The sequence below is a fragment of the Schistocerca americana genome, chromosome X, assembly GCF_021461395.2.
Source record: "Schistocerca americana isolate TAMUIC-IGC-003095 chromosome X, iqSchAmer2.1, whole genome shotgun sequence".
In the NCBI taxonomy this organism is placed as follows: domain Eukaryota; kingdom Metazoa; phylum Arthropoda; class Insecta; order Orthoptera; family Acrididae; genus Schistocerca; species Schistocerca americana.
This window is the reverse complement of record NC_060130.1, coordinates 816,730,347-816,756,122: the sequence shown is the minus strand read 5'-3', so window position 1 is coordinate 816,756,122 and position 25,776 is coordinate 816,730,347. Positions and strand designations below refer to the sequence as shown.

At 42.1% G+C, this 25,776-nt stretch overlaps 1 protein-coding gene across 3 annotated transcripts in view; it reads left to right on the top strand.

Moving 5' to 3' along the window:
- LOC124555178 (CCR4-NOT transcription complex subunit 2) overlaps positions 1-25,776 on the top strand; it is a 102,148-nt gene that overhangs the window by 37,457 nt on the left and 38,915 nt on the right. For all 3 annotated transcript variants that reach the window (XM_047129007.1, XM_047129008.1, XM_047129006.1), the window contains exon 2: positions 6,539-6,753. In XM_047129007.1, coding sequence (XP_046984963.1) covers positions 6,539-6,753 — 215 coding nt within the window. The remainder of the gene's footprint in view (positions 1-6,538; positions 6,754-25,776) is intronic.

Genomic DNA, 25,776 nt, shown 5'->3' with positions numbered 1-25,776 from the left:
CTAGGAGCTTGTTCCTTCCATGGGGTCAGATCATGAACGTGTCATCCACATAACGGAGAAAATGAGTAGGTTTCCATTTGGATGATACCAAAGCTTCCTCCTCAAAGCACTCCATATAGAAATTTGTGGCCACAGGCGAGAGTGGGCTCCCCATCGCGACCCTTCTGTTTATTCATAGTATTCTCCATTAAATAGAAAATACGTGGAGGTCAGAGCGTGCCTTAAAAGGTCAGTCGTCTTCTCGTCAAATTTCTGTGCAGTAAGCTCAGCTGACACTCAAAGAGGGAACCTGGTGAATAATGAAACGTCAAAACCCTCCAGGATATCCAAGTCTTTCAGCTTGAAGTTATCGAAGTTTTACGAAATCCACAGGATTATGAACGTGATGAGGGCATTTACCCACATAAGGGCTTAGTAATTTGGCCAGCAAATATGTAGGTGCCCTAATGTTGCTGACAATTGGGCAACAGTACCCCTTCTTTGTGGACTTAAGGGAGTCCATAAAATCTGCCAGCCAGTGTGGCCGAGAGGTTCTAGGCGCTACAGTCAGGAACCGCGCGACCGCTACAGTCGCAGGTTTGAATCCTGCCTTGGGCATGGATGTGTGTGATGTGCTTAGGTTAGTTGGGTTTAAGTAGTTCTAAGTTCTAGGGGACTAATGACCTCAGAAATTAAGTCCCTTAGTTCTCAGAGCCATTTGAACTATAAAGTCTTGGCGGTACAGGTCCTCGAACTGTCAATTTCTTGGCGACACCCTCTGGTAAATCCATGCCCTTGAGAAGAGCCCTAGTCTTGTTCTCCCCCTTCCTTGTGGGGCCAGCGTTGATCTTCGTGTAAGATTCGTCATTTAGCAGGCTCTGCTTCTTCTCAGTGTAGTCCTTATGGGAAAAACAACCATAGCATTGCCTTTGTCAGCCGGTAAGACAACAATCTCAGGGTTCTCTTTCAGGTCTCGAATGGCTGCCCTCTCCCTGTCAGTAATATTAGACTTGATTGGTTTAGTTCTCATCAGAGCATGGCAGGTTTCCCAGCATACTTCAGCTGCACTGACAATGTCTGCTACCGGTGTGAACCTAGGCGTGGGAGCAAAATTAAGTTCCTTCTCCAGAACAGAAACTGCATCTTCAGTCAGCTCAATGTCCATGAGATTGATGACCATCTTGCGGGAGGCCTCCAGCGATGGTTTGCCAGGGAGAGGTAATTTAGATATCTGACGTCCCAAGGCCTTATTATGTGCAGAATTGGTGGTCAACCAGGTAACACAATCAGTCCAGTCCCAGGTCCTGGAATTAAAATGATTGCTTAGTTGTAGATGTAGTTTAAGTATTTCCTGGGTGTTGTAATCAAAGCTGCGTCTGGTAAAGTGCACCATCTCACAAACCAAGGTGAGACCACGCTTCTGCTGCAGAATCGATGTGATACGTGACCTTAGCAAAGTTTGGCACAATGTGATCGGTATGACATCTCTTCAGAAAAGCAAGAGCACTCAGCAAACGCCTTCTTCAGTGGTGCAGCTTGTCGAATTTCTTCATGATGTGATACATCTCCTCCCTGTAAAGGTATATGATGTGATTCTTCAGTTTCTCCTGGCGTATTTCTTGCTCGGACAGTCCACGGATGTACTGCTGGTCCACAGTGTTAAACGAGCACAACGTTGAGTCTAATTAAAAAGATGCTCAGCAAAGGAAAAAAAATGGGTGACCAGGATGGACGAGGCAATTACACCGATGCCACCACAGATGCCGACGCCAGCGTGTCAACGACCGCTGACGTGCGGCTGCGGGGCGGACCGCGGAGACAACGCCTCACAGGGGGAGGGGATTAAAGACACGGCCGCCTGCCCTCAGGAGTTCAGTTCATCAGTGCACCTTATGATGGCAACATGTCTGGTCGTCAAAATATTGTGCCTGTTGGACACTACGGACCCGCAGTAGACCTGTGGACTGTTCGAGCAAGAAATACACCGGGATAAACTGAAGACTCACGTAGTATACCTCTACGGGGATGAGATGTATCGCAGCATGAAAAAATTTGACAACCTACACCACCGAAGGAGCCATTTGCTGAGTGCTCTTACTTTTCTGAAGAGATGTTGTGGCAATCAGGTTGTGCCAAACTTTGCTAAGGTCAGACGGAAATTCATAGAGTAAAAGAGAAGTAATATCCCGTTCCCCAAGGAAGTGTTATAGGCCCTCTATTATTCCTGGTCTATAATAACGATATAGGAGACAATCTTAGTAGCTGTCTTAGGTTGTTCGCAGATGATGCTGTCATTTGCCATCTTGTAAAGTCATCAGATGACCAAAACAAATTGCAAAATGATTTAGATAAAATATCTGTGTGGTGTGAAATGTGGCAATTAACTCTGAATAAAGAAAAGTGTGAAGTTATTCACATGAGTACTAAAAGAAATAGGCTAAATTTCGATTGCACAATAAGTCTCACAAATCTAAAGGCTGTTAATTCAACAAAATGCTTAGGGATTAAAATTACAAATAACCTAAATTGGAACGATCACGTAGATAATGTTGTGGGCAGAGCAAGCAAGACTATGATTCTTTGGCAGTCTCAGAAGGTGCAACAGGTCTACTAAAGAGAGTGCTATTCTGGAGTACTATTGTGCAGTGTGTGATCCGCATCTTGTGGTACTGATGGATGACATCAAAAAAGTACAAAGAAGGACAGCTCGTTTTGTATTATCACAAAATGGCGGGGGTGGGAGTGCCACAGACATGATACATGAATTGGAGTGGCGATCATTAAAATAAAGGCATTTTTTGTTAGGACAGGATCTTCTCATGGAATTTGAATCACCAGTTTCCTCCTCAGATTGCGAAAACATTCTGTTGGCATCCATCTACATAGGGAGAAATGATCATGACGATAAAGTAAGAGAAGTTGGGGCTCGCACAGAAAAATTTGAGTGCTTGTTTTTCTTGCGCGCTGTTAGGGCGTGGAACGGTAGAGAGATAGCTTGAAGGTGGTTCATTGAACCCCCTACCAGGCACTTTATTGTGAATAGCAGAGTAATCATGTAGATGTAGATATATGTAAGTCACATCACTGATGAAAATGTGTGTGAGATCATGGCAGATGGTCTTTTAAGAGGACTGTGATGAAAAATAAGATGACAGCTGCAAAAGTCACTACAGAACTGAATGTCACACTTTCAAACCCTGTCAGCATAAAAACATGAAAGAAGCTCCATAAATAAGGAAATGAAGGGCAACCTGGAATTCCAATACTGATAACCTCACTGTTAAGTGCCCATAACTCCTGGAATTCCAAAACATCAGTGATGTAAATGCCCATAACAGGAAAACAAAGCTATAAAACCTTGGACTATGGAGTAGTGGAAGAAAGTAATTTGGTTGGATGAGCCTTTTTCACAGTTTCCAGCTTCAGGCTGAGCTTAGATCTGGCATACGCTGTCCTGTGCCTACGATTCAAACTGCATGCTACGAAGAGTAAAATATGGTGGGAGTTCTGTGATGGTGTGCAGTCAGATTGTGTTATTCCACGAGCTCTGTGTTTACTCTGCAGGCCAGCTTATTGCCAAGGATTATGTGACTTCTGGCTAATCAGATCCATCCTACGGTACAATATTTGTTTCCCAATGTTGATGCTGTGTTCCAACATGACAGGGACACTGTTCACACAACTTGCATCATGCAGGACTGGCTTGATGAGCATAAGGATGAATTGACACCTCTCCCCTGGCCGCCACTGTCAACAGATCTCATTATTATTGAACTGTAGTGATCTACTTTGGAAAGAAGGGCATATGATTGCTATCCCCCTCCACCACTGCTACCTGAACTTGCCACTATTTTATAGTTCGAATTCTATAAGATTCCCTCAGAAATCATACAGGACTTGTATTTAACCATTCTGAGACAGCTGTTTTGAATACCAGTGGTTTTCCCACACTGAATTAGATGTGGTAATGTATAGTTTTTGGTATTTCCAAATTTTTCTCCAAGCGCCCCGCCCCCTTCCCCACCCCATGTACACTCTACTGAATGTTGCCATGGCTGTCTTTTGTTGAGTTCACGTAATTGCTATAGGTTAAGTAAATAGTTGAAATTGTAAATGGATTATAAATCTGAAAAAAGTCCATTATGGTAATTAGTCTAAAGCATGTTGTAATGAGGGGGTGGTGTGGTCACTTTAATCACACATTTTGTAGGAATGTGTATACTTCTCCTTGTCATATTCTGGATTTAATTGGACTCCATGAATGAAGATCACCACCTGTCCTGATTACATGGTTGTCAATGAATAGTGGCTTAAAGTATGTACAACAGACTGGAAAGCCACAATTGTTTGAAGAAGAAAACAGCATCTACATATTACAGAAGTTCACAATCACAACTGATGCCCTACTGAAATGTGGTTATATTTTAAGAATAAAACTATTGAAACTGAATTTCTGCTCATTATATTGCAAATAATGTTAGCCATGCTGTCACAGTTGTTGGGTATCTGTGCACACTTCACATCATGCTGGATTTTGTAACTAGAAGAAAGTTTGAGCTTTGACTGTGGGCTAACAGATGGCAGCACAACTTCCAGATGGAACTGGAAGGCTGTGTTGCTTTAGGCGTGTGTAAAAGATCTCAACAAAAACTGTTTGTAATTGTGTAGTGAATCGGAAGGCATCAAAATTCAGAATTATGCTGCTAGATTAGTTACTGGCATATTCGGGCCACACCACTTACAAAAACTGATGACAACTGGGAGAGGGGTGTTTTGACCACATGCCCCTCCATGTCAACATCCAGTGATACCTAAGAGCCGAGGATGACACGGCAGTCGGTCAGTGCTGTTGGGCCTTCAAAGTCTGTTTGGACAGTCTGTTTGTTTTAGATTCAATCTAAATGTGAGAATTACGGAAATGCTCCATGAACTCAAATGGGAATCCTTTGAAGGAAGAAGACATTCATTTTGCAAAGTACTATTGAGAAAGTTTAGAAAACCGACATTTGCAACACACTGAAGAATGATCCTACAGGCACCAACATACGTTTTGCATAAAGACCACAGAGATGAGAAATAAGGGGTCATATGGACTCCATTTGTGAGTGGAATGGGAAAGGGAATGTCTTGCACTGGTACAAGGTACCTTTTACCAGCACCATATTGTGCCTTGTTGAGTATGTATCATAATTGTAGATGTAGGTGCATCCACCTTTTGTCATTGATTGACCAACATTATTTCACTTGTGTGAGACATTAAAATATGTGCTTTTATTGCCTCATTACCAGCTCTGTGTAGAAAATTACTCTCTTTCTTGCTGCAAATGATGATCCCACTGTTTAGTGCAGATTTAAGAAAGCCAGTCATCATAGCTACCAGTTGTTTAACTGTCAAACACTGTTCCTTTTCAACCTTGGGCACCTCAGACATGTAACTGATCTCACCATGTCAACAAGATTGCAATTCTATGGTAAGATTATTCCCACTGTAGTACAATACCAACTACCTAGCCATCTTTGTCAAGTGTCAACCCATTTCCTGGCTTGTGAGATTACTCATTGAATCCTATTTTGAGTGCACTTGGGTGCATTGGACAATACCTTTCCACTGACAGTGTTAGTTGCATTAGCTTTAAATAAGCTGTGTGTTCAGTTGCACGAAAGTTTAACATACCCCTGCAGACCGTATAGATAGAATACCACTTTACATCCTTTCCATTACTGTAATGAAAGTAGTATTATTTGGTACTAAACTCTTTATTACCTGGATGTTGAATGCAGGTTATTGTATATGATAAGACATACCACTTCTGATAGAATGTATGAACTGATTATTTAACGAAGCTCTGAGATATGAGATTCCTTTTGGTCTCAAATAATTTACATATAGCAACAGTTATATATTAGAGAGATTAAGTTCTTTTCCTTTTGCAGTAATTAAATTACACGTGACTGAATACTGCAATTAAATTGCACATGACTGAATAATGCACAAGTTCCATGTACTACCCTGAGCATAAGTGTGAGCTGGTAAATCAGAGAGTAAAGAAACAGTTCTGAGAAAAGATTATGAAAATGAGGTGCTAGTAAAAATAATAGATTACATGCATTTGTGTATTGATTGGATGTAGTTTATTGGTATTTTGAATGAGATCTTTCGTTTGCTGATTTTCAAGATTTTGCTAGTAAAACTCAATGTTATGCATATAATAGTACACAATACTTGGAGGAAACCCACATCTATAATCTGATCAATTTGACAATCCATGTATTTACTACAAACACAAGTATCATACGAAAAGTTTGAATTGCAGGTCATTAGTTCATTGCGTATACCATAGATTATACTGTATTTGTAATAAGTGTTGTTAAATGGCCCACAAAGTAACGTATTTTTAGTGTATATTTGCCTAAACGTGTACTTACATTAAGTGTAATTGTGATTTTAAATGTTCACGCAAAATATATATTTTCTGTTCAAATTCCTCTGTGTATTAGGAGGAATTATCAATCAGAAATAATTACAATGATCTCAAGTGATGAGGGTGGTGTCTTTCAGGGGTTCGAATTCGATGGGAATGGGTAGCTTCAGCATACAAGGACGTACCTATGGCTCACAAGGATCAATAAACAACTTCCATTCTGTGTTCAATGGTGGCGGTGATACCGGTTCGCCACCTGTGCTTGATTTATCGGAGTTTCCCTCTCTGACCAACAGAGGGCAACCTGAGCCCGTACCTCAGCCAAGTCCGATGCAGAGCAAACAAACATATGGTAAGTTGGTAACAACACTTTCAGTGAATTTGAAAAATGTTGATATTGATTTTGTATTTACAGTCCAACATAGATTTTGTAATTGTTAATATTCTGTTTGCAATAAATGTTACCTGGTGACATCTGGTACTACTACTACCACCACCACCAAAATGTATCTCTCTCTCTCTCTCTCTCTCTCTCTCTCTCTCTCTCTCTCTCTCTCTGTGTGTGTGTGTGTGTGTGTGTGTGTGTGTGTGTGTGTGTGTGTGTGTGTGTGTGTGTGTGTGTGTCAAGTAGTGCATCAGTACCAGATTCCACGACCAGGGGCGCGAGCGTAGTTAAAACGCCTACTGGTGTGGAGTGTTCTTGCTGTGTGTTTTGGCTGCAAGTGATTGGCATAAATTCCACAGATTATTGATGATGATCATCATCATCATCATCATCATCAGATGATTTACTACCAGAAAGTTGCTGCACCACCTCATTTCCTCACAGAAGTTAGAGGTTTCCTCAGTAATCACTTCCCACGTCCATGGATTGGCCTTGAAGGACAAATCATGTGGCCACCTTGCTCCCCAGACTTGACACCACAGGATTTCTTTCTCTTGGGTTTCATTAAAGACTGTGTGTATGTTCCTCCCCTACCAAACAATTTAGCCAACCTGAAGAATCGAATCCACACTGCTGTTGCAAAAGTTCTGCCCGATCTGCTGCAATGAATGTGGGAAGAAATTGATTACCAGGGGGATGTCTGCCACATCACAAATGATGCATACTCACATTGAACCAAAGTCACACTTGACACTTCTATGTGAAACTTGAAGTTGTTTGCTACAAGATGACACATCTACTGATTCTATTAAGTTATCTCGATAAATTTCCATATCATTCCACTATTGTTAAGTCCTTTTCAACTCACTATGTATGGCATCTCTATAAATGACATGAGTTCACAGAACACATAATAATGTATCTATAACTTTTAAAAAAATCAAAGAAATTAAAAAACATTGGATTATGAAATTGCAGAATGTAAGTAACAAAGGAAATGATGACAATAATAAACAAAAACCTTAGGATTTTACTTTCTCTCACAAATATTAATAATGGGCAAGGAAAGGGGATGATGGCAGTGATTACCCATTAGTGGCAACCATACTGGCATCTTCCTTTTTTTTTCTGAAAGCCCAAAACAGGAAGGCTGGATCACATAAAATATCTGAATTTGGTTCAGTTGAACAGTTTTCCTATTTTCTCAATTAATTATAGGAATTAGAAAAAACTGTTGATCCAGGGGAGATTTCAGTATGATTGACTGTAACAAGTTAAAGCTGTACACTGAACCATGATTTGTTTGAACTCTGATCGCGACTTTTTGTGGGTAGTGTGCTATTAATGCAAAAGGCAGGGATCCAGGTTTGAATCCATTTCACATATATGGTGCACAGTCACACTCTTATAGATGTAACCACAATGAAACAGATTGGCAAAGTAAGAAATATAGTTCAGACTTAGGCACTAGGTTTCTCGTCAGTTGATGATCCTGGCCTACTCCAAGCAACCTTCAAAGCTCAAATCGCATTACATAAGTGGTAAGCACATCAAACACACAGATTGTGATACCCCATGGCATCAAATAACCAGAGCACTCACAACTGATGGCAAAATCTGGGAACTTGCTGCTAAAATCACTGCTCTCCATGGTAGACATGCTTCTATTAGCACAATCTGTTAGAAAACCTCCTGTCCCATGGCTGATTACTGCATGTCATCAAATAATGAAGGATAGTGATATTGCTCATAGACATTTCAAGGTGAACATGAACTTCAGGAAGAATACAGAAAGCTATGAAGTCAGTTACACATATGCCTTTGCAATGCCATAACCAGCATGCTTATGACCTTGTATGCAGCCAAGACTCTATACAAGAATCTTTGTAGCTTGGGTGTCGAAAAGACAAAATCAGAAACTGCTTTTCGGTTCTCAACTGATTAACTGAATGATTTCTTCTCTGCACCCGCCAACCCCAGTGCAATGAAGAATTACCCCTCACAAGAATCCACAAACTACGTAACTAATCATGGCACTTTCCACTTAGAACATGTAACAATAACTAAAACGCAAAAATCTATGACGACAATTTCATTTGAAGTGTTAGCGTAACTGTGATCAAGAATGACACTGATAACCTAGTACCTGTCTTAACTGACACACTTAATTTTTCTCTTGTGAATGAAGTGTATCCCACTCCATGGACTAAAGCAGTCTGAGCTATCCATAAGAGGAAAAATACACAACCTCCTTGTGATTACTGACCAATTAGGTTATTATCTCCTGTTTTTGAAGCCCTGGACTATGTTGTTCATGACCAAGTCATTGAACACTAGAATGAATTCAGCCATTTTGACAAGTATGTCTGGCTTTTGTAAACACCATAGCACAAACACTGCACTAATTAAGGTAACTGATGATCTGGAATATGCCATGTAAAACTGTGAGACCACAGTATTTGTGCTAGCAAAGCTTTTGGCACTGCTAACTTTAAACTAAATGCAAAACAGTCCATAATTATCTTAAGTTCAGAGTTTTGTAAACAATTGCTTTCTATGCTGCTCGACGGTGTTCTGATAGTGTACAGAAAACAGCAAAGAATGTGGGTGTAACTTTGGATTAGGCTCTCAGTTGGGCAGAGAATAACATTGCCATGTGCAAGAATACTTTTTCAGTACTTTTTTCCACAGGATATGAAGCATAAACTCATGCAAGCACTCATTCTTCTGAACTTACATTGCAGTGATGTAATTCAACATAGCATGAGTAATGAAAACACTAGACAGTTAGGACCAACCATGAATACTTGTGTACGTTACAAGGGCAACATTCATCAGTATGATAATGTCTGCTTCATAGGCACAGTCAGGGTGGTTGCTGCCAGACATGTTACATCATTACCACACACTGTCTGCTTCATGGGTCCTCAGTGCATAAACAACTCAGTACCTCACATCAGAGTTTTTAAATACCTTACATGTGCCATCATAATCAAAACACAAGGCCCCACTTTTCTAGTACCCTTGCTGAGTCCATTCATGAAATAAAAAACGTTTGTAAACTCCTTTGCTGTTGTGCTCTCTGGCTCAAGTTGTCCTGCATTCTACACACAGTTAAATGTCCTGTTGCTTTTAAGAAGTTGAAGCACTTCCTTCCATCATCTTCATTATATTTTCCTCAGAAACTAATGTATATGGCAAACCGTGTGTTACCGTGTTTCTCTTTCCCTCCTTCCTTCGCCTCTTTCTCTGACCCCTATTGCTGCTAGTATCCTTAATTAAAAGCAGACTGTATTGTAAGTTTTAATTGTTGTACCTGTCGTGTATCAATACAAACTCTGTCTGTCTGTGTGTGTGTGTGTGTGTGTGTGTGCCCCTTTTTTTTTTTTTTTTTTTTTTTTTTTTTTTTTTTTTTTTTTTAACTTGATATCTTTGGGAAATAATTCACTGGTGATTGTTCCTTTCTGGGAACCATTCATTTTTACTTGTTAAAGATTCCTTTTTTATCTAATTGTGAATCTTATATGTATTTTACACATCTCATTTCTACAGTGAATAGAGCCCAACTATGGGGAGGGGGGTACTGTAGACATTCTCAGAAAGCATCATGTCAGTCAGGTGATGTGACAGGCTAGTGATTGTGAGTCAGGTACAGAGCAGGCTGCATGGGAGTACAGGATTTCGTAACCCGTTCACAACCCAGCACAGACCACCTCAGTTGTCATTCACTTTCAGGGGGAGCTTCTAGTTACAGCAAGTTTCTAGTTATATCCTAGCACTGGCATTACTAGCATGAGGTAACTAGAAGTAAATTGTCATCTGTGAAACATTAGTGTCGACATTTACTGTAATTCTTTGTGTACTTCTCTGTGCCACAGGAGCTTCCCCATTAACATGTGAGCAGTGGTGAGTTCTGCATCTACATTGATATTCCGCAAGCCGCTGTACGGTGTGTGGCGGAGGGTTCCCTGTACCACTACTCGTCATTTCCATTCCTGTTCCACTTGCCAATAGAGTGAGCAAAAAAGACTGCCTATATTTCTCCATATGAGCCCTAATTTCTCATATTTTATCTTCATTGTCCTTATGCACAATGTATGTTGGCGGCAGTAGAATCATTCAGCAATCAGCTTCAAATGCCAGTGACCTCCATAGTATTTCTTGAAAAGAGTGTCGCCTTCCATCCAAGGATTCCCATTTGAGTTCTCGAAGCATCTCCATAACACTTCCGTGTTGTTCAACTCTACCGGTAACAAACCTAGCAGCCCACCTCTGAATTGCTTCAATGTCTTTCTTCAATCCAACGTGGTACGACTCCCAAACACTCTACCAGTGCTCAAGAATAGGTGCATTAGCTTCATATATGTGGACTCCTTTACAGGTGAACCACTCCTGGGTAAAATTCTCCAAATAAATGGAAGTCGGTCATTCGCCGTTCCTACCACAGTTCTCACATGCTTGCGCCACCTCATATCACTGTGCAATGTTACACCCAGATATTTAAATGACTTGACACTGTCAAGCAGGACACTAGTAACACAGTATCCAAACACTATGGGTTTCATCTTCATACTCATTCACATTTATGGCTAGCTGCCATTCATTACACAAACTGGAAATTTTGTCCAAGTCATCTTGTATTTCCTACAGTCAATCAACTTAGACACCTTACCGTACATCACGGCATCATCAGCAAACAACCACAGACTGCTGCCCACTCTGTCTGTGAAATCACTTGTATATATAGAGAACAGCAGCAGTCCTATCGCACTTCCCTGGGGGCACTCCTGAAAGAACTGTTCTCTATGAACACTCACCATTGAGGACAACATACTGGGTTCTATTACTTAAGAAGTCTTCAAGCCACTCACATATCTGTGTACTTATTCAATATCCTCGTACCTTCGTTAAGTCTGCAGTGGGGCACCATGTCAAATGCTTTCCAGAAATCTAGAAATATGGAATCAGCCTGTTGCTTACTCCCCATGTAGTTTGTCATAAATAACAGTGAAAGACAGCTCTGATTACCCTGCATGTCAGGATCAGGAGATAATGAACCGCTAATGCTTAAATGCGTTTTTGTACCAATTCGTTTAACGTTACCTAAGGAGGAAGCAAATTGTCTCACACCCCAAAAGTGTTGACAGATTTACTTTTTTAAAATATATTTACAAATTCATTGTCATACTAGCTTACTACCTATGCCCATCTTTAAAACTCGAAATATGTTTCATTTTAGTTAGTACTTAGAGGTTTTATTTTGTAGGAAACTGAGTCCACATTTTGCATTTTTGTAATATTTCCTGCTTTTAAGTTCACCACTTGCTCCATCATGATGGAGTTTTTAAAGCCAAACTAGACGTTTTCCCCCTGTGGGTCCAGGGGTAAGAATAGGCCCGAGGTATTCCTGCCTGTCATAAGAGGCAACTGAAAGTAGTTTCACACGTTTCGGCCTTTATGTGATGGTCCCCTGTAGGATTTGACCTGCATTCTTCAAAATTTTCCCGAAGAGCGAGCCAAATGGGGAAGGGTGCCTTACATGGTGCATCGTGTCCATCATGCTTTGAGATCTTTAGCCCACTTACTCATCGTCGCATTTCAGTCCCGCTCATTCTCCATCTCTTGGGCAAGGACACCTTCCTGAGTGCGTTTTACACCTTGCACTAAGCAGTGTCTTTTTCTGTGTCGACAATGGCCATGGACTTCTTTGCACCTGATACCCAGCACGGTAGCCAGTCCGTTGTGGTGGGGCCGCCATGTACCCTGTTGGTTGTAGCCCCCTGACCACACAAGGATGATGCCCGCGCCGTTAACTCCGCACGTATGCCAAGGGATAGGTGCCCATCCTCCTGGGGCATCAGGACTCCCGGCAATGGCCATCCTGCCAGGTGGCCTTTGCTGCAGCTGGGTGGTGCCTGTGGGGAGGGCCTCTCGTCAGAGTGGATGGCATCAGGGCGGATGACACACGGTGAAGTGTAGTCCATCATCTCTTACTGGTGGTGAAACACCAGCAGTCTCTAAGCGTTCACGAGCTCAATTCAATGCACAGAAGTAAGACACCAAATCGTTCCCCTCCCTGGCCACACCATGGGAGGAATGTCAGACTAAGGATGGCAGCGGATGTTATTCGCCCCATTACCTTGTATATTAGAGAGCTGATGGGGATCTTTAATCACGACGAAGCCTCAGTTTTTTTGTTGAGCATTTAGAGGACAAGTTGGGGAGGTGGAGGGCTTATCCAAAATGAGATCTGGGTCAGTCTTGATCAAAACAGCATCCTCTGCCCAGTCACAGACGTTACACGCTTGTGACAAGCTGGGGGATGTTTCTGTAACCATCACGCCACATAAGAGCTTAAATATGGTCCAGGGTATCATGTTTCACAGGGACCTTCTTTTGCAGTCTGACGATGAGCTGCGCGCCAATTTAGAGCGTCGAGGAGTACATTTCGTCTAGCGTGTCCACTGGGGTCCGAGGGATAATCAGGTTGCCACTGGTACATTCATCTTGGCCTTCGAGGGTGATACATTGCCCAAGAAGATCAAGGTGATAGTCTACCACTGTGATGTAAAGCCCTATATCCCTCCCCTGATGCAGTGCTTTAAGTGCTGGAAATTCGGTCAAATGTCTTCCCGCTGTACTTCCAGCATCACATGTCGAGATTGCGGACGCCCATCACATCCCAATACTCGATGTGCCCCACCTCCCATCTGTGTCAACTGCAGAGAGCACCATTCACCTTCCTCGCCAGACTGCAGAATTCTCCAGAAAGAAAGGAAAATCATCGAACACAAGAACCTGGACTGACTGACTGACTGACTGACTTACACTGAGGCTAAGAGAAAATTGGAATGCCTGCATTCTGTAACGTATGACGTCGTCTTACGCTGCCGCGACAACAGTTTTGGCACCATCAGCTCCGCCAACCCCAGTCACCTAGCCGGAAGACTACACCTGCCCTCTTGATAGTGGGGGCAGTTCCCTCCCTGTTGCTCCTGCACCACCTACTTCAACAATAACACCCCCCCTTCCCCCCAACCATTGGGGACGTCCACCCCCATTTCTAAGCCGGAAAAGTGTAAGTCTTCTTTGGCTTTTCTCGCTAGGAAGGGATACCTTGGGTCACTCCCTTCCCAGGTTTCTGCTAGTGGGACACCAGTGGCTGACCAGCTCAAAAGCAGCTGGTCGTAAAGCTTTACGCTCATCCTCAGGCTTGGAGACTGAGCCAGTGAAGCCCTCCCAGCCAGGAAAACCCAAGGAGCAGGGAGAGAAATCCAAAAAGAAGATCCCTAAGACCAAGGAATTTGCGGTGGCGCCCACAACACCACTACCTACAAGCTCTGCGTCTGAGGATGGGGTGGAGATTCTGGCATCCGCTAAGGACCTCGATCTCGCCAGAGCCTCAGACACAATGGATATAGCCTGCTCAAGTAAAAAGTCGGTGGCAGCAGGTGACCCTGAGGTGTAAACTGGAATTGAGGTGGTTTTTTCCACCGCATGACTGAGCTACGGCAACTGTTAAGCTTTACACCAGCTATCTGCATTGCCCTCCAGGAAACCTGGTTCCCGGCAATGCGGACCTGTTCCCTTCACGGCTGTAAAGGATATTACACGAACTATAGTGACCATAACAGTGTCACGTGGAGTTTGTGTTTATGTCCTAAACCCAGTCTGTAGTGACACTGTGCCCCTTAAAACCCCTCCTGAGGCTGTTACTGTCAGAATAGGGACGATGCAGGAAATAGCCTTTAAATGGCTTCGTGCCAGCATTTGCCAACTTGTCAAACGACAGAAGCAGGAGTGTTTGGAGAGACACATCTTGACCATTGGGTGCCATAAGTCACCTTCCCAAGTCTGGGCAGAGATCAAACATATTTTCGGGTACCAGACCCCAACAGGTGTTCCCAGTGTTACCATAAATGGTGTGTTATCTACAGACTCAAACGCAAAGGCCGAGCACTATGCTAAGCACTTTGCTTTTTGCGCTCTCAAATGGTGGCTGGAAGGGCAAGTCCTCTCATTCACTACACGCCACAGTGAATCCTACAGTGCCCCATTTACAGAGTGGGAGCTCCTCAGTGCCTTTGCACATTGCTCAGACACAGCTCCCAGGCCTGATCGGATCCACAGCCAGATAATTAAACATCTCTCATGTGACTGCAAGCGACATACCCTCATCATATTCAACCGTATCTGGTCTGATGGCATTTTTCCATCACAATGGCAGGAGAGCACCATCATTCTGGTGCAAAAACTCGGTAAAAACCCGCTTGATGTGGATAGCTATTGACCCATCAGCCTCATCAATGTTCTTTGTAAGCTGCTGGAACGTAAGGTGTGTCGGCAGTTGGGTTGGGTCCAGGAGTCACGTGGCCTACTGGCTCCATGTCACAGCAGCTTCTGCCAGGGTCCCTCTACCACTGATAATCTTGTCACTTGAATCTGCCATCCAAACAGCCTTTTCCACAAGCCAACACCTGGTTGCCATCTTTTTTTACTTATGTAAAGCATATGACATGAACTGGCGACATCATATCCTTGCCACATTGTATTAGTGGGGTCTCTGGGGCCCGCTCCCAATTTTTAGCCAAAGTTTCATGTCGCTGTGTACTTTCCGTGTCCAAGTTGGTGCCTCCCATAGTTCCATCCATACCCAGGAGAATGGAGTCCCGCAGGGCTTTGTATTGAGTGTCTCTCTATTTTTAATGGCCATTAATGGTCTAGCAGCAGTTGTAGGGCCGTCCATCTCACCTTCTCTGTATGTAGATGATTTCTGCATTTCATACTGCTGCTCCAATACTGGTGTTGCTGAGCGCCGCATATAGGGAGCCATCCACAAGGCACAGTCATGGGCTCTAGCCCATGGCTTGCAGTTTTCTGCCATGAAGATATGTCGTGGCGTTGGCGTCGTACCATTCATCTGGAACCAGCACGTTACCTTAATGACAATCCACTCGCTGTAGTGGAGACATATCAATTCTTAGGTCTGGTTTTGGACGCTCATTTGACTTGGCTTCCTCATCTTCGTCAGCTTAAACGCAAGTGTTTGTAGCACCTCAATGCCCTCCGCTGACTGAGCAACAGCAACTGGGGTGCAGATTGCTCCACACAGCTGCCGCTCTACAAAGCCCTTGTTCAGTCCCGCCTTGACTATGGTAGTGTGATTTATGGTTTGGCAACGCACTCAGCATTGCGTTTGCTTGACCCATTGCAGCATTGCAGAGTTAGGCTAGCGTCAGGAGCTTTTAGGACAAGTCCGATGACAAGTGTACTGGTGGAGGCTGGAGTCCCTCCATTGAAGTTCAGACATGCACAACTGCTCGCCAATTACGTTTCACACATTCATAGCTCTCCTGAACACCCTAATTACTGTCTTCTTTTCCCAGCCATGGCAGTTCACCTTCACCATGGGTGGCCCAGATCAGGGCTAATGACTGAGGTTCATGTGCGATTGCTTCTGTCTGGAGTTCTTCCCTTCACCCCCTCTCCTCTAGGTCCATTCATGTACACCTCCATGGTGTAGCTGTAGGCTGAAGCTTCGCCTGGACCTTCTGCGTGGCCCTAAGGACTCTGTTAACCCTGTGGCTTTCCGCTGCCACTTCCTCTTGATTCTTGAAATGTTCTGGGGCTTTGAAGTGGTTCACTAAGACGGCTCAATGGCTGATGGTAATGTTGGCTCCGCCTTTGTTCACAGAGGCCATATTGAACAGCATTCCTTGCCCGATGGCTGCAGTGTATTCACTGCAGAGCTGGTGGCCATACCTCGTGCGCTTCAGTATATCTATTCATGTCCCAAGGAATCATTTCTTCTGTGTACTGGCTTCTTGAGCAGCCTACAAGCTATCGACATGTGCTACCCTTGCCATCCTTTGGTGGCGTCCATCCAGGAGTCCACCTATGCCCTGGAACAGTCCTGTCATTCAGTGGTGTTTGTGTGGACCCCAGGACACGTTGGCATCCCAGGCAACGAACTTGCCGATAGGCTGGCCAAACAGGCTATGCGGAAACCACTTCTGGAGATGGGCATCTCTGAACCTGACCTGCGTTCTGACATACACCGCAGGGTTTTTCAGCTTTGGGAGAGGGACTGGCATAACAGTACGCACAACAAACTGTGTGCCATTAAGGAGACTACGAATGTGCGCAAGTGTTCCATGCGGGCCTCTCGCAGGGAATCAGTTGTCCTCTGCTGGCTCCGCATTGGCCATGCTTGGGCAACCCTTACCTATTGCGCCGTGAAGACCTGCCTCAGTGTCGGTGCAGTGTCCGGTTGACAGTGGCCCATATTCTGGTGCACTGTCCCACTTTGACTGCCCAGTGACGAAATCTTGGGTTCCCGGACTCGTTGCTGCTCATTTTATCTAACAGTGCCTCATTGGCTAATTTAGTTATGCATTTTATTCATGAGGGTAGGTTTTATCATTTGATCTAAGTTTTAGCGCATGTCCTTTGTCCCTCTGTGTCCTCCACCCTAGTGCTTTTAGGGTGGAGGTTTTAATGTGTTGCCGAGTGGCTGGCTTTTCCTTTTTATCCTTGTGGTTGGCCAGCCACTGTAATCTGCTTTCTTGTTTTACTCTCTTCTGTTTCCAGCATCTGTTGTTTCCTTTCCCTCTTTTATTCCTTTTAGTGTTTGTTGCCTTTCCTTCATTCTTGTGGTTATTCCTTTTTCTTCGTTTTGTGTTATATGTCTCGTCTGTTCTATTCTCAAACTTGTGGCATTGTTTTATTAGGAAGAAGGGACCGATGACCTCATAGTTTGGTCCCTTCCCCCTCTTTTAAAACAACCTACCAACCAATCACCAAGCCAAGGAGAAATTTTGTCTGAGTCATTGTTATCCTCCTACAGTCACTCGATTATGCCTTCCTGTACACCACAGCATCAGCTAGCAGGCACAGATTGCTGCTCACCCTGTCAGCCAGATCATTTATGTACATAGAGAAGGCAAGTGGTCCTGTCACTTTCCTGGAGCACTCATGATGATATCGTTGTCTCCAATGAACACTCGCCATTGAGGATGCTGCTGCTAGGGTCCTGAAATATTCTGTGATTACTGTACTCAAGCAGAGATATATTTGTGAAGTTACACTGTCAGAAGCATAAGTTTGCTTTGTCAGACATTTATTGATGATGAATCCAAATCTTGTTCATTGCCATAAATTACAGTGCATATGTGATTAACTTAACAGCACTATGATATGCTCATTACCACCACGTCAGATGATGCACCCATAAGAATGGTACTAAAACATGTATATGTCAGAGTACTGATATAAAAAAAGCCGAAACTTTAAGTTCGTGGGAGGTGTGACCTGAAATCCAGTTTTGTGGATACACAGCACACACTGTAACAATTCTAATGACAACTGATAGCTGTTCTACCATTTTGAAAACTCTGTAACAACTTGTCATGCTGCTCCTATATAATAAGCAGCATTCCCCCAAAGTACCAAATATGGAACCCCACAATAGCTGCATCATCATGGCTTTCTACCATGTCACACTAGCATTTGTATTCTATATGTAATTTCCTGTCATGCATTCATAAATTTTCAGTCAATCTTCATATATTTAGTCATCAGAGTACTGCAAAAGTGTTTTCAAGTGGCTCAGTTAATAAGGGTATTACTCACAAAAGGCAAAGACCTGGATTGTAGTCTCCAGCAAGCACACACTGTGAATTAGATTACACTGTAGAATATAACTTTCTAAGTTGTGGGATTGAAAGCATTGCTTGATTATAATGGATTATTCTTCAAGAAAAGCAAGCATAAAATGTTTCTATTCTCATCTAACATAGTATTCCAATTACACACACACACACACACACACACACACACACACACACACACACTCTCTCTCTCTCTCTCTCTCTCTCTCTCTCTCTCTCTCTCTCTCTCTCTCTCTCTCTCTCTCACTCGAACCTCCGACGGGGGTAGCTGCACAGACCATTACGAGGCACCTCAGACCGCGCTGCTACCCCCACATGGCACTCGTAGAAAAACTTGTTTTATGGAATTGACTTTATACACAACTGCTTTGAACTGTTCTTAACAAACAGAATACAGAAGGTTGTGCTGAATAATTCAAATCTGTTGGAAGGAAGGAGAAAAAACTGTAGTAAATGGGAAGAAATATCAAAGGCAGTCCCACAAGATTGAATTTTGGGTCTAGTCCTATTCCTTAGTGTGTGTGTGTGTGTGTGTGTGTGTGTGTGTGTGTGTGTGTTTTGTCCATAGCGTAAGTTAGTATAAGTCAGATTAAGTAGTGTGTAGGCTTGGGAGCTGATGACCTCAGCAGTTTGGTCCCGTAAGACCTTACCACAAATTTCCAATTTCTAAGAGTGATCTACACAATCAAATGCCTAGAAAAGATCACAAAAAATCCCCAACTGGCAATATTTTATTATTTAGTGCTTTTAATATTTGGTGAGTGCATGTGTACATAGCATTATCAACCAAGCAAACCTTCTGGAAGCCAAACTGTACACGCCAAGTACATTATTTCTGTTTAAATGTAAGACTACCCTTGAGTATATTACTTTTTCGAATATTTTGGAAAATTGGATGTACAGCGGAATCGGTAGAATAGTAGATTGATAATCTGGTGCAGTTAGTCTCACTTTATTCAATTTGAAGTACCTACATCTCATAATTGTCAAATTCGTCGTCATTTTCTTATGAATAACACACGTCGTCTTGTTTCTAGTTACATATTGCACGCAAAATTATGCTTTCATTTCAAATATTAATTCTTAATTATCAATATTTTATCAAATATTGTTAATAAAGGTTGCTTAAATTTAAAAAATCATAACAATTTAATTTTTTACAACAAAAATGGAAAACCAGATACTCTTCATTTGGACTAGGTCCATTGTTTTATACCACAGATGTAGTCTCACACGAACCACTGATAAGTGTCTTACTAACATGAAAACAATCATTTTCACAGCATAGAGCACACAATACAAATGCTGCATTTTTACATTTGCCACTGTACCTTTACATTATGAACCCAACAGAACTTATCTGGAGCCAAGAAATAGCAAGACTACTAAGCTGCTAGATGTACTGTAATTTATGCACACAGCTTTTTTTTACCTGTCACTCCTGAACGCTGTCTAGTTATAGAATGGCACATCGTAAAAGAAGCAGAGAAAATACGGGACCTGGATGGCTTCGTGGGTTCTGTTGTTGATAAACTCTTTATCAACATAGCAGATGACAGTTCCAGACTGAAATGTGTTTCTCGGATTCGGATAAGGGAGCAGCTAGGAGATAACCAGACGACTGACTGTAACTAATATCTCGATGGCTTCAGAATTCAACAATATGATGAAATCTCTGCAGTATGCTTTTGCATCACACACAGCTCACTCAGGAAAATTACCCTGTGTTTAAGTTAGGAATTGTCATCACTCTTGTTTGTAATTGGAATACTATGTTACATGAGAATAGAAACATTTTATGCTTTCTGTCTGATCACCTAAGAAGTGTGCCATAGGGCTGGAGTTACGCCGAATGTTATTTCATTCTCTTTAAAAATTAAATGACATTTGAAGCTATATTGTTTGTCCGCTAGTCTCTTTTTCTACATCTGAACTGCAACCGCTCACATAATTGCAGGTTAGGTTATATGGACCAGCTGGCTGGTCAGTGCTGTCAAAGTTAAATGCACAAGTAAAGCTATTGTCCCACATTATCTCTCTCTCTCTCTCTCTCTCTCTCTCTCTGTCTGTCTGTCTGTCTGTGTGTGTGTGTGTGTGTGTGTGTGTGTGTGTGTGTGTGTGTGTGTAACACAACATAAAATGTGTCCTTACGATCCAATCTTACTTCACTGCACTGGATGCACCTCTGCTTCTGCTCTACGTGAAACGAAATCCATTGAGATTCGAACAAACGTGGAAGAATACATGGTGTGATGTTTACATTAGATTTATTCTTATGATGAACACAGTATACTACTACTTTGTATTGACGTAAGCCCTATTGCATTTGTGTACTCTTGGCAGAACATGTTGTGTTGTGTTTCTGAGTGGATAAGACATGTATGTGCATACCACTAACCCAGAAACAAATGTACATTAAATGTGTTCTACCTTGGAAACTTCTTGGCAGTTCTTTGCTTCAAGTGAACGTTCCTGTCATCTCTCTGCATATTGCCCTCCTGGGGTGCCCTGTATATATATGTACGGCGGCCTTCGACTTAACAAGCACAATTTTTGGCATACTATACTAGTATTATAAAAAATCCTATTAGAGAGAAAGCAACAGAAGAGATTTCTTAATGATGTTTTTCAAAGAATTATTAAGTGGAACTCTGAAAATTGATTCTCCTCATATTTTGGAAAAAACACTAATTTCTGTATATCATAATTAATGTAGCACATGAACAGGAGTCAGTAAACAGGATAGAATGTGCCATTTAAACTTGAACTGTAACAACCATAATATTGAGCTTCTCAAACAGTTAAGCTACTTCTGTTCTTCATATAACTGCTAGTCTTAGAAACAAATGAATTAAGCTCAGAGCATATTTTGCTTATTTCCATTCAGTAATATCTTACGGAATGATTTTCTGGGATAGTTCATCATTTAGAAACTATTATTGATTGCACAAAAGGGAGTAGGTAAGAATAATGTGTGTTTACTCACAATCATCATGTAGGTACCTCCCCAAGGAGTTAACTGCGCCATCATAGTGCATATATTCACTAATGAAATTCATGGTAAATAATCTATCACAGCCGGCCAAAGTGGCCGTGCGGTTAAAGGTGCTGCAGCCTGGAACCGCAAGACCGCTACGGTCGCAGGTTCGAATCCTGCCTCAGGCATGGATGTTTGTGATGTCCTTAGGTTAGTTAGGTTTAACTAGTTCTCAGTTCTAGGGGACTAATGACCTCAGCAGTTGAGTCCCATAGTGCTCAGCCATTTGAATCATTTTGAATCTATCACAATTTTAGAACAAAAATTATGTTCATCCCTGTAACACAAAGAGGGAAAAAATAACCTTTATTACTATGTATACATTGTGAAGAGGGTGTGGACAGGAAAGGACTGAGCAGCCTTAACATTCAAGCTATTTGGAATGGAGCATAGTGGTTCATTAGTGTTAGTTTAAAATGGTGTGGACCATTTCATTATTCAAGGATGTGAAAAAATTCATATACTCGAGCAGACATTAGATTTAAATAATTTCCTCTTTGGAGATAAAAGTAACTATATTGTGCCGTAGCCTATGACTTCTTATAACAGTCTTAAAATTTCTGAATAAATAGCAGACAACAAATGTAACACAAAACGTGTTATCGATTGCTGGTTCTGGTACTTGAAACAGCATCCTAAAATACCCCAATCAAACACGAGATTTGTGACAAAGAAGAGTATTTTATCATACATTTCTGCAGTATGGTTACATGTTATGGACGAAGACTTAAGATTTCCGTAAGTGGAGGAGGTGGAGTGAAATGTTTTTGAGAGGGTGACAAAGAATGCAAGAATAACAGAAGACTCTCAGAACTAAATACATTAGCTTTTTTTTTATACTGAAGTAATTTATGTTATCATCTTGGCTTATAAGATAAAGCTGGCCTTTCCAATAGGCCATTTAGGTTCAATATATACATTTAGACTATCTAGCAGTATTTTTAGAATTCGAACCAAAGAAATTTGTAACAATTAGGTGACCCATGAATACACATGCCGCAAAACCGCCCACGCCCTTAATCTGACTAGAACTGGTGACCTACTTTTTACTATCATGGCACTTAACACCACTTAGCCACTGGCACCAAGCAGTAGAGGTTGCTAATCTACTTATTACCATGAGGGAATGTCCCAGTAACAATATTTAAATTGAGAATAAAGGTGTAATACCTTTTTACTCTGGAAAGTATTCCATTATGTTGTGGTGCAGTGGTTCAGTGGTAGAATGGCAGAATAAGGATTCAAGGCTCTCGGAGTTTGATCCCTGGTGAGTTGTAGGATTTTACGTGACTTGTATAACTTCTGTCACCTATAGTAATATTCATTATTGTGAAAAATACTGAGTTGAGTTGCACCATAGATTTATGATGGATGCTGCAATTTATCCAAAACATATTGACAATAATATGCTTGTGGTGCACATTGTTCGCTATGGAATTGGATCTCTGCTACTAGTTGTCTTCTTTTGTGTTCCACATGCAAATAAAGTGTGCGATAGACTGTTTATATGCTTTCATATAAACCGTAATTTGTCGTATCTTATCTTTGTGGTTCATATGCGAAACGTATGTTGGTGGCCGTAGGATCGTTCTGCAATAAGCTTCAAATGCCGGTTCTCTAAATTTTCTCAATAGTGTTCCTCGAAAAGAACTTTGGCTTCCCTCCAGGGATCACCATGTGAGTTCTTGAAGCACCTCTGTAACACTTGCGTGTTGCTAGGACCTACTGGTAACAAATCTAGTGGCCCATCTCTGAATTGCTTCAATGCCTTCCTTTAATCTGGCCCGATGCGGATGCCAAACACACAACATAGGTCACGCTAGCGTCTTATATGCAGTCACCTTTACCTCCCAGTAAACCGAAGTTGACCATTTGCCTTCCCTATCACAATCCTCACATGCTCGTTCCATTTCATATCACTTCGCAACATTGTTTAGGTATTAATAGGTATGACTGTGTCAAGCTGGACACTGCTAATGCTGTGTCCAAACATTACAGGTTTGTTTTTCCTACTCATTCGCATTAACTTAAATTATTCTGTGTTTAGAGCCAGCTGCCATTCATTACTCCAACTAGAAATTTTGTCTTAGTCATCTGGTATCATTCCACAGTCAGTCATCTTCAACACCTTCCCGTACACCACAGCATCATCAACAAACAACCGCAGATTGCTGCCCGTCCTGTCCACAGTATCATTTATGTATACAGAAAATGGTAGCAGATCAATAGCACTTCCCTTGCAGTCGAAGACAACGTATTTAGTTCTATTACAAGTCTTCGAGCCACCCAAACATCTGGCAACTTATTCCATATGCTCGTACCTTTAACAGTCTGCAGTGAGGCAGCATATCAAATGCTTTTTGGAAAGCTATAAATATGGAATCACCCTGTTGCCCTTCATCCATATTCAACAGTATTTCATATGAGAAAAGGGCAATCTGAGTTATCTGAAACTGTGCTGATTCGTGGAGCCAAGTATGCAATTTCTGACTACATACTTGTGATGGATTTCAGCTCACAAGTAACAGCTCACCAAAAAGAGCCTCTCAGTTCCCTGATAAACCACATCACTTCAATCAAGGTTTTTTTTTTTTATTCACAATATCCACTGTTAGCCCCAGGCAGAGCTTCATTGAAAGTGTTGACAGTCAGTCTGCATCCACTGTCACATTTGTGAGAACAACTTTAAATAACAGCATCTTACCTATCTGTTGCCAATTTCAAAAACGTTGTGGCCATGAAAAGCAGCTTAAGGGCTTCCATTATTGTGGTCTGTACAGTATTCATTCATTGTCGGCTGTAGAGTGCCGAATTTTAAAATATCGATGTGACTTTGGGTTCCAGCGCCTTGAGTAACTGCATTTGATATTAGGAGATGATTTTCTTACACTGGCATTGGAGCATGTCTTGTTACCCGCAAATGGCGACTACTGAAGAAATTGTGTGTGTCACATTTGGAGACAAGTTGCACGATTCACTCCCAATGCACAGTCTACCGCACCATGCATCCTAAAGCTTTTGAACGTTAACGTCGAGCGAGTTAAGTTCAGTATGCTGCTGAACACTCAGAAACGATGCGACTTGTGCGTACGGTACGTGTGCCCCAATGTGCAACACACGATCACAACGCGCTTCGCCGGCAGTTGTCGGCTGTTTCTGGTTCGTAAATCACACAGTTTACAAAATGGGCACGCATAAAATACCTACGTTGACCCAACTGAAACGCACATTTCCTCCATTGTGATATTCTAGGCATGTTGTTCTGTCTATAGTACCATATGCATAAACATACCTGAACATCCGTGGTCATGCCTGCTTACCTGGGTAGTAACGTGCTTGCCTCCCATGCACTGGGCCTGGGTTCGATTTCCGGCTGGGTTGGAGATTTTCTCCGCTTAGGGACTGGGTATCGTGTTGTCATCATCGGCAGCAAGTCGCCCAATGTAGCGCCGACTGAAATAAGACTTGCAGTTTGCAGCCGAACCCGAATGGGACCTCTCGACCAACAATGCCATACGATAATTTCATTTCATTTCAAGGCAAAAAGGAAAGTACCACGTCCAGTCAATATGGACATCGGCTTACAAAAGTTCGATTGCAAATAGCGCAATACAAATTTACAATAGTTCTCCAAATAACATAAAAATTATTTCACCATTCTCACTTTTCAGTAAAACCCTAACATCATACTTACTTGATCACTGCTCCTGTTCAGCAACAGAATCTTCACATGTTAATTACAAAACTTAAAAGAAAGGAGGGCAAAATATCTTAATGCAAGCTGTTCTATACATTAAGCCAATCGAACACTCACTTCTCAAAGAGCGCACTTATATTTACGTAACTTCAAAGTTATGGTATATATTCTTATATAAACTAATAAAGTATCAGAATCCATTAAAACGCGAAAGTTAGAAAAAGATGAACGCGAAACACCAACCCATCACCCTCTTCGTTATGAATCTGTGACGCTACTAATTACGCTGACCCCGAGCACAAACACGTGTCGCGATACCTAACGTCTTAGGCTACGGTCACAGTGGCACAAATGTCAGCTTATGCCGCCGACAACAGACATCGGCCGATCTTTTCAAATCAGTACGCCACTATGAGCGAGCTCATACTGTAGACGATCTCATCATCCAAACATGTACACTTCAGACGACAATCGGTGATATTCGAATCAGTTTTTCTTCAGTCAAATCGCCCTATGTTCTCTCATATGGGCTGTGAGAATCTGATAAATTTAATGTAAGAAAGAGTGAGTTTGTGCATCCTGAGGAT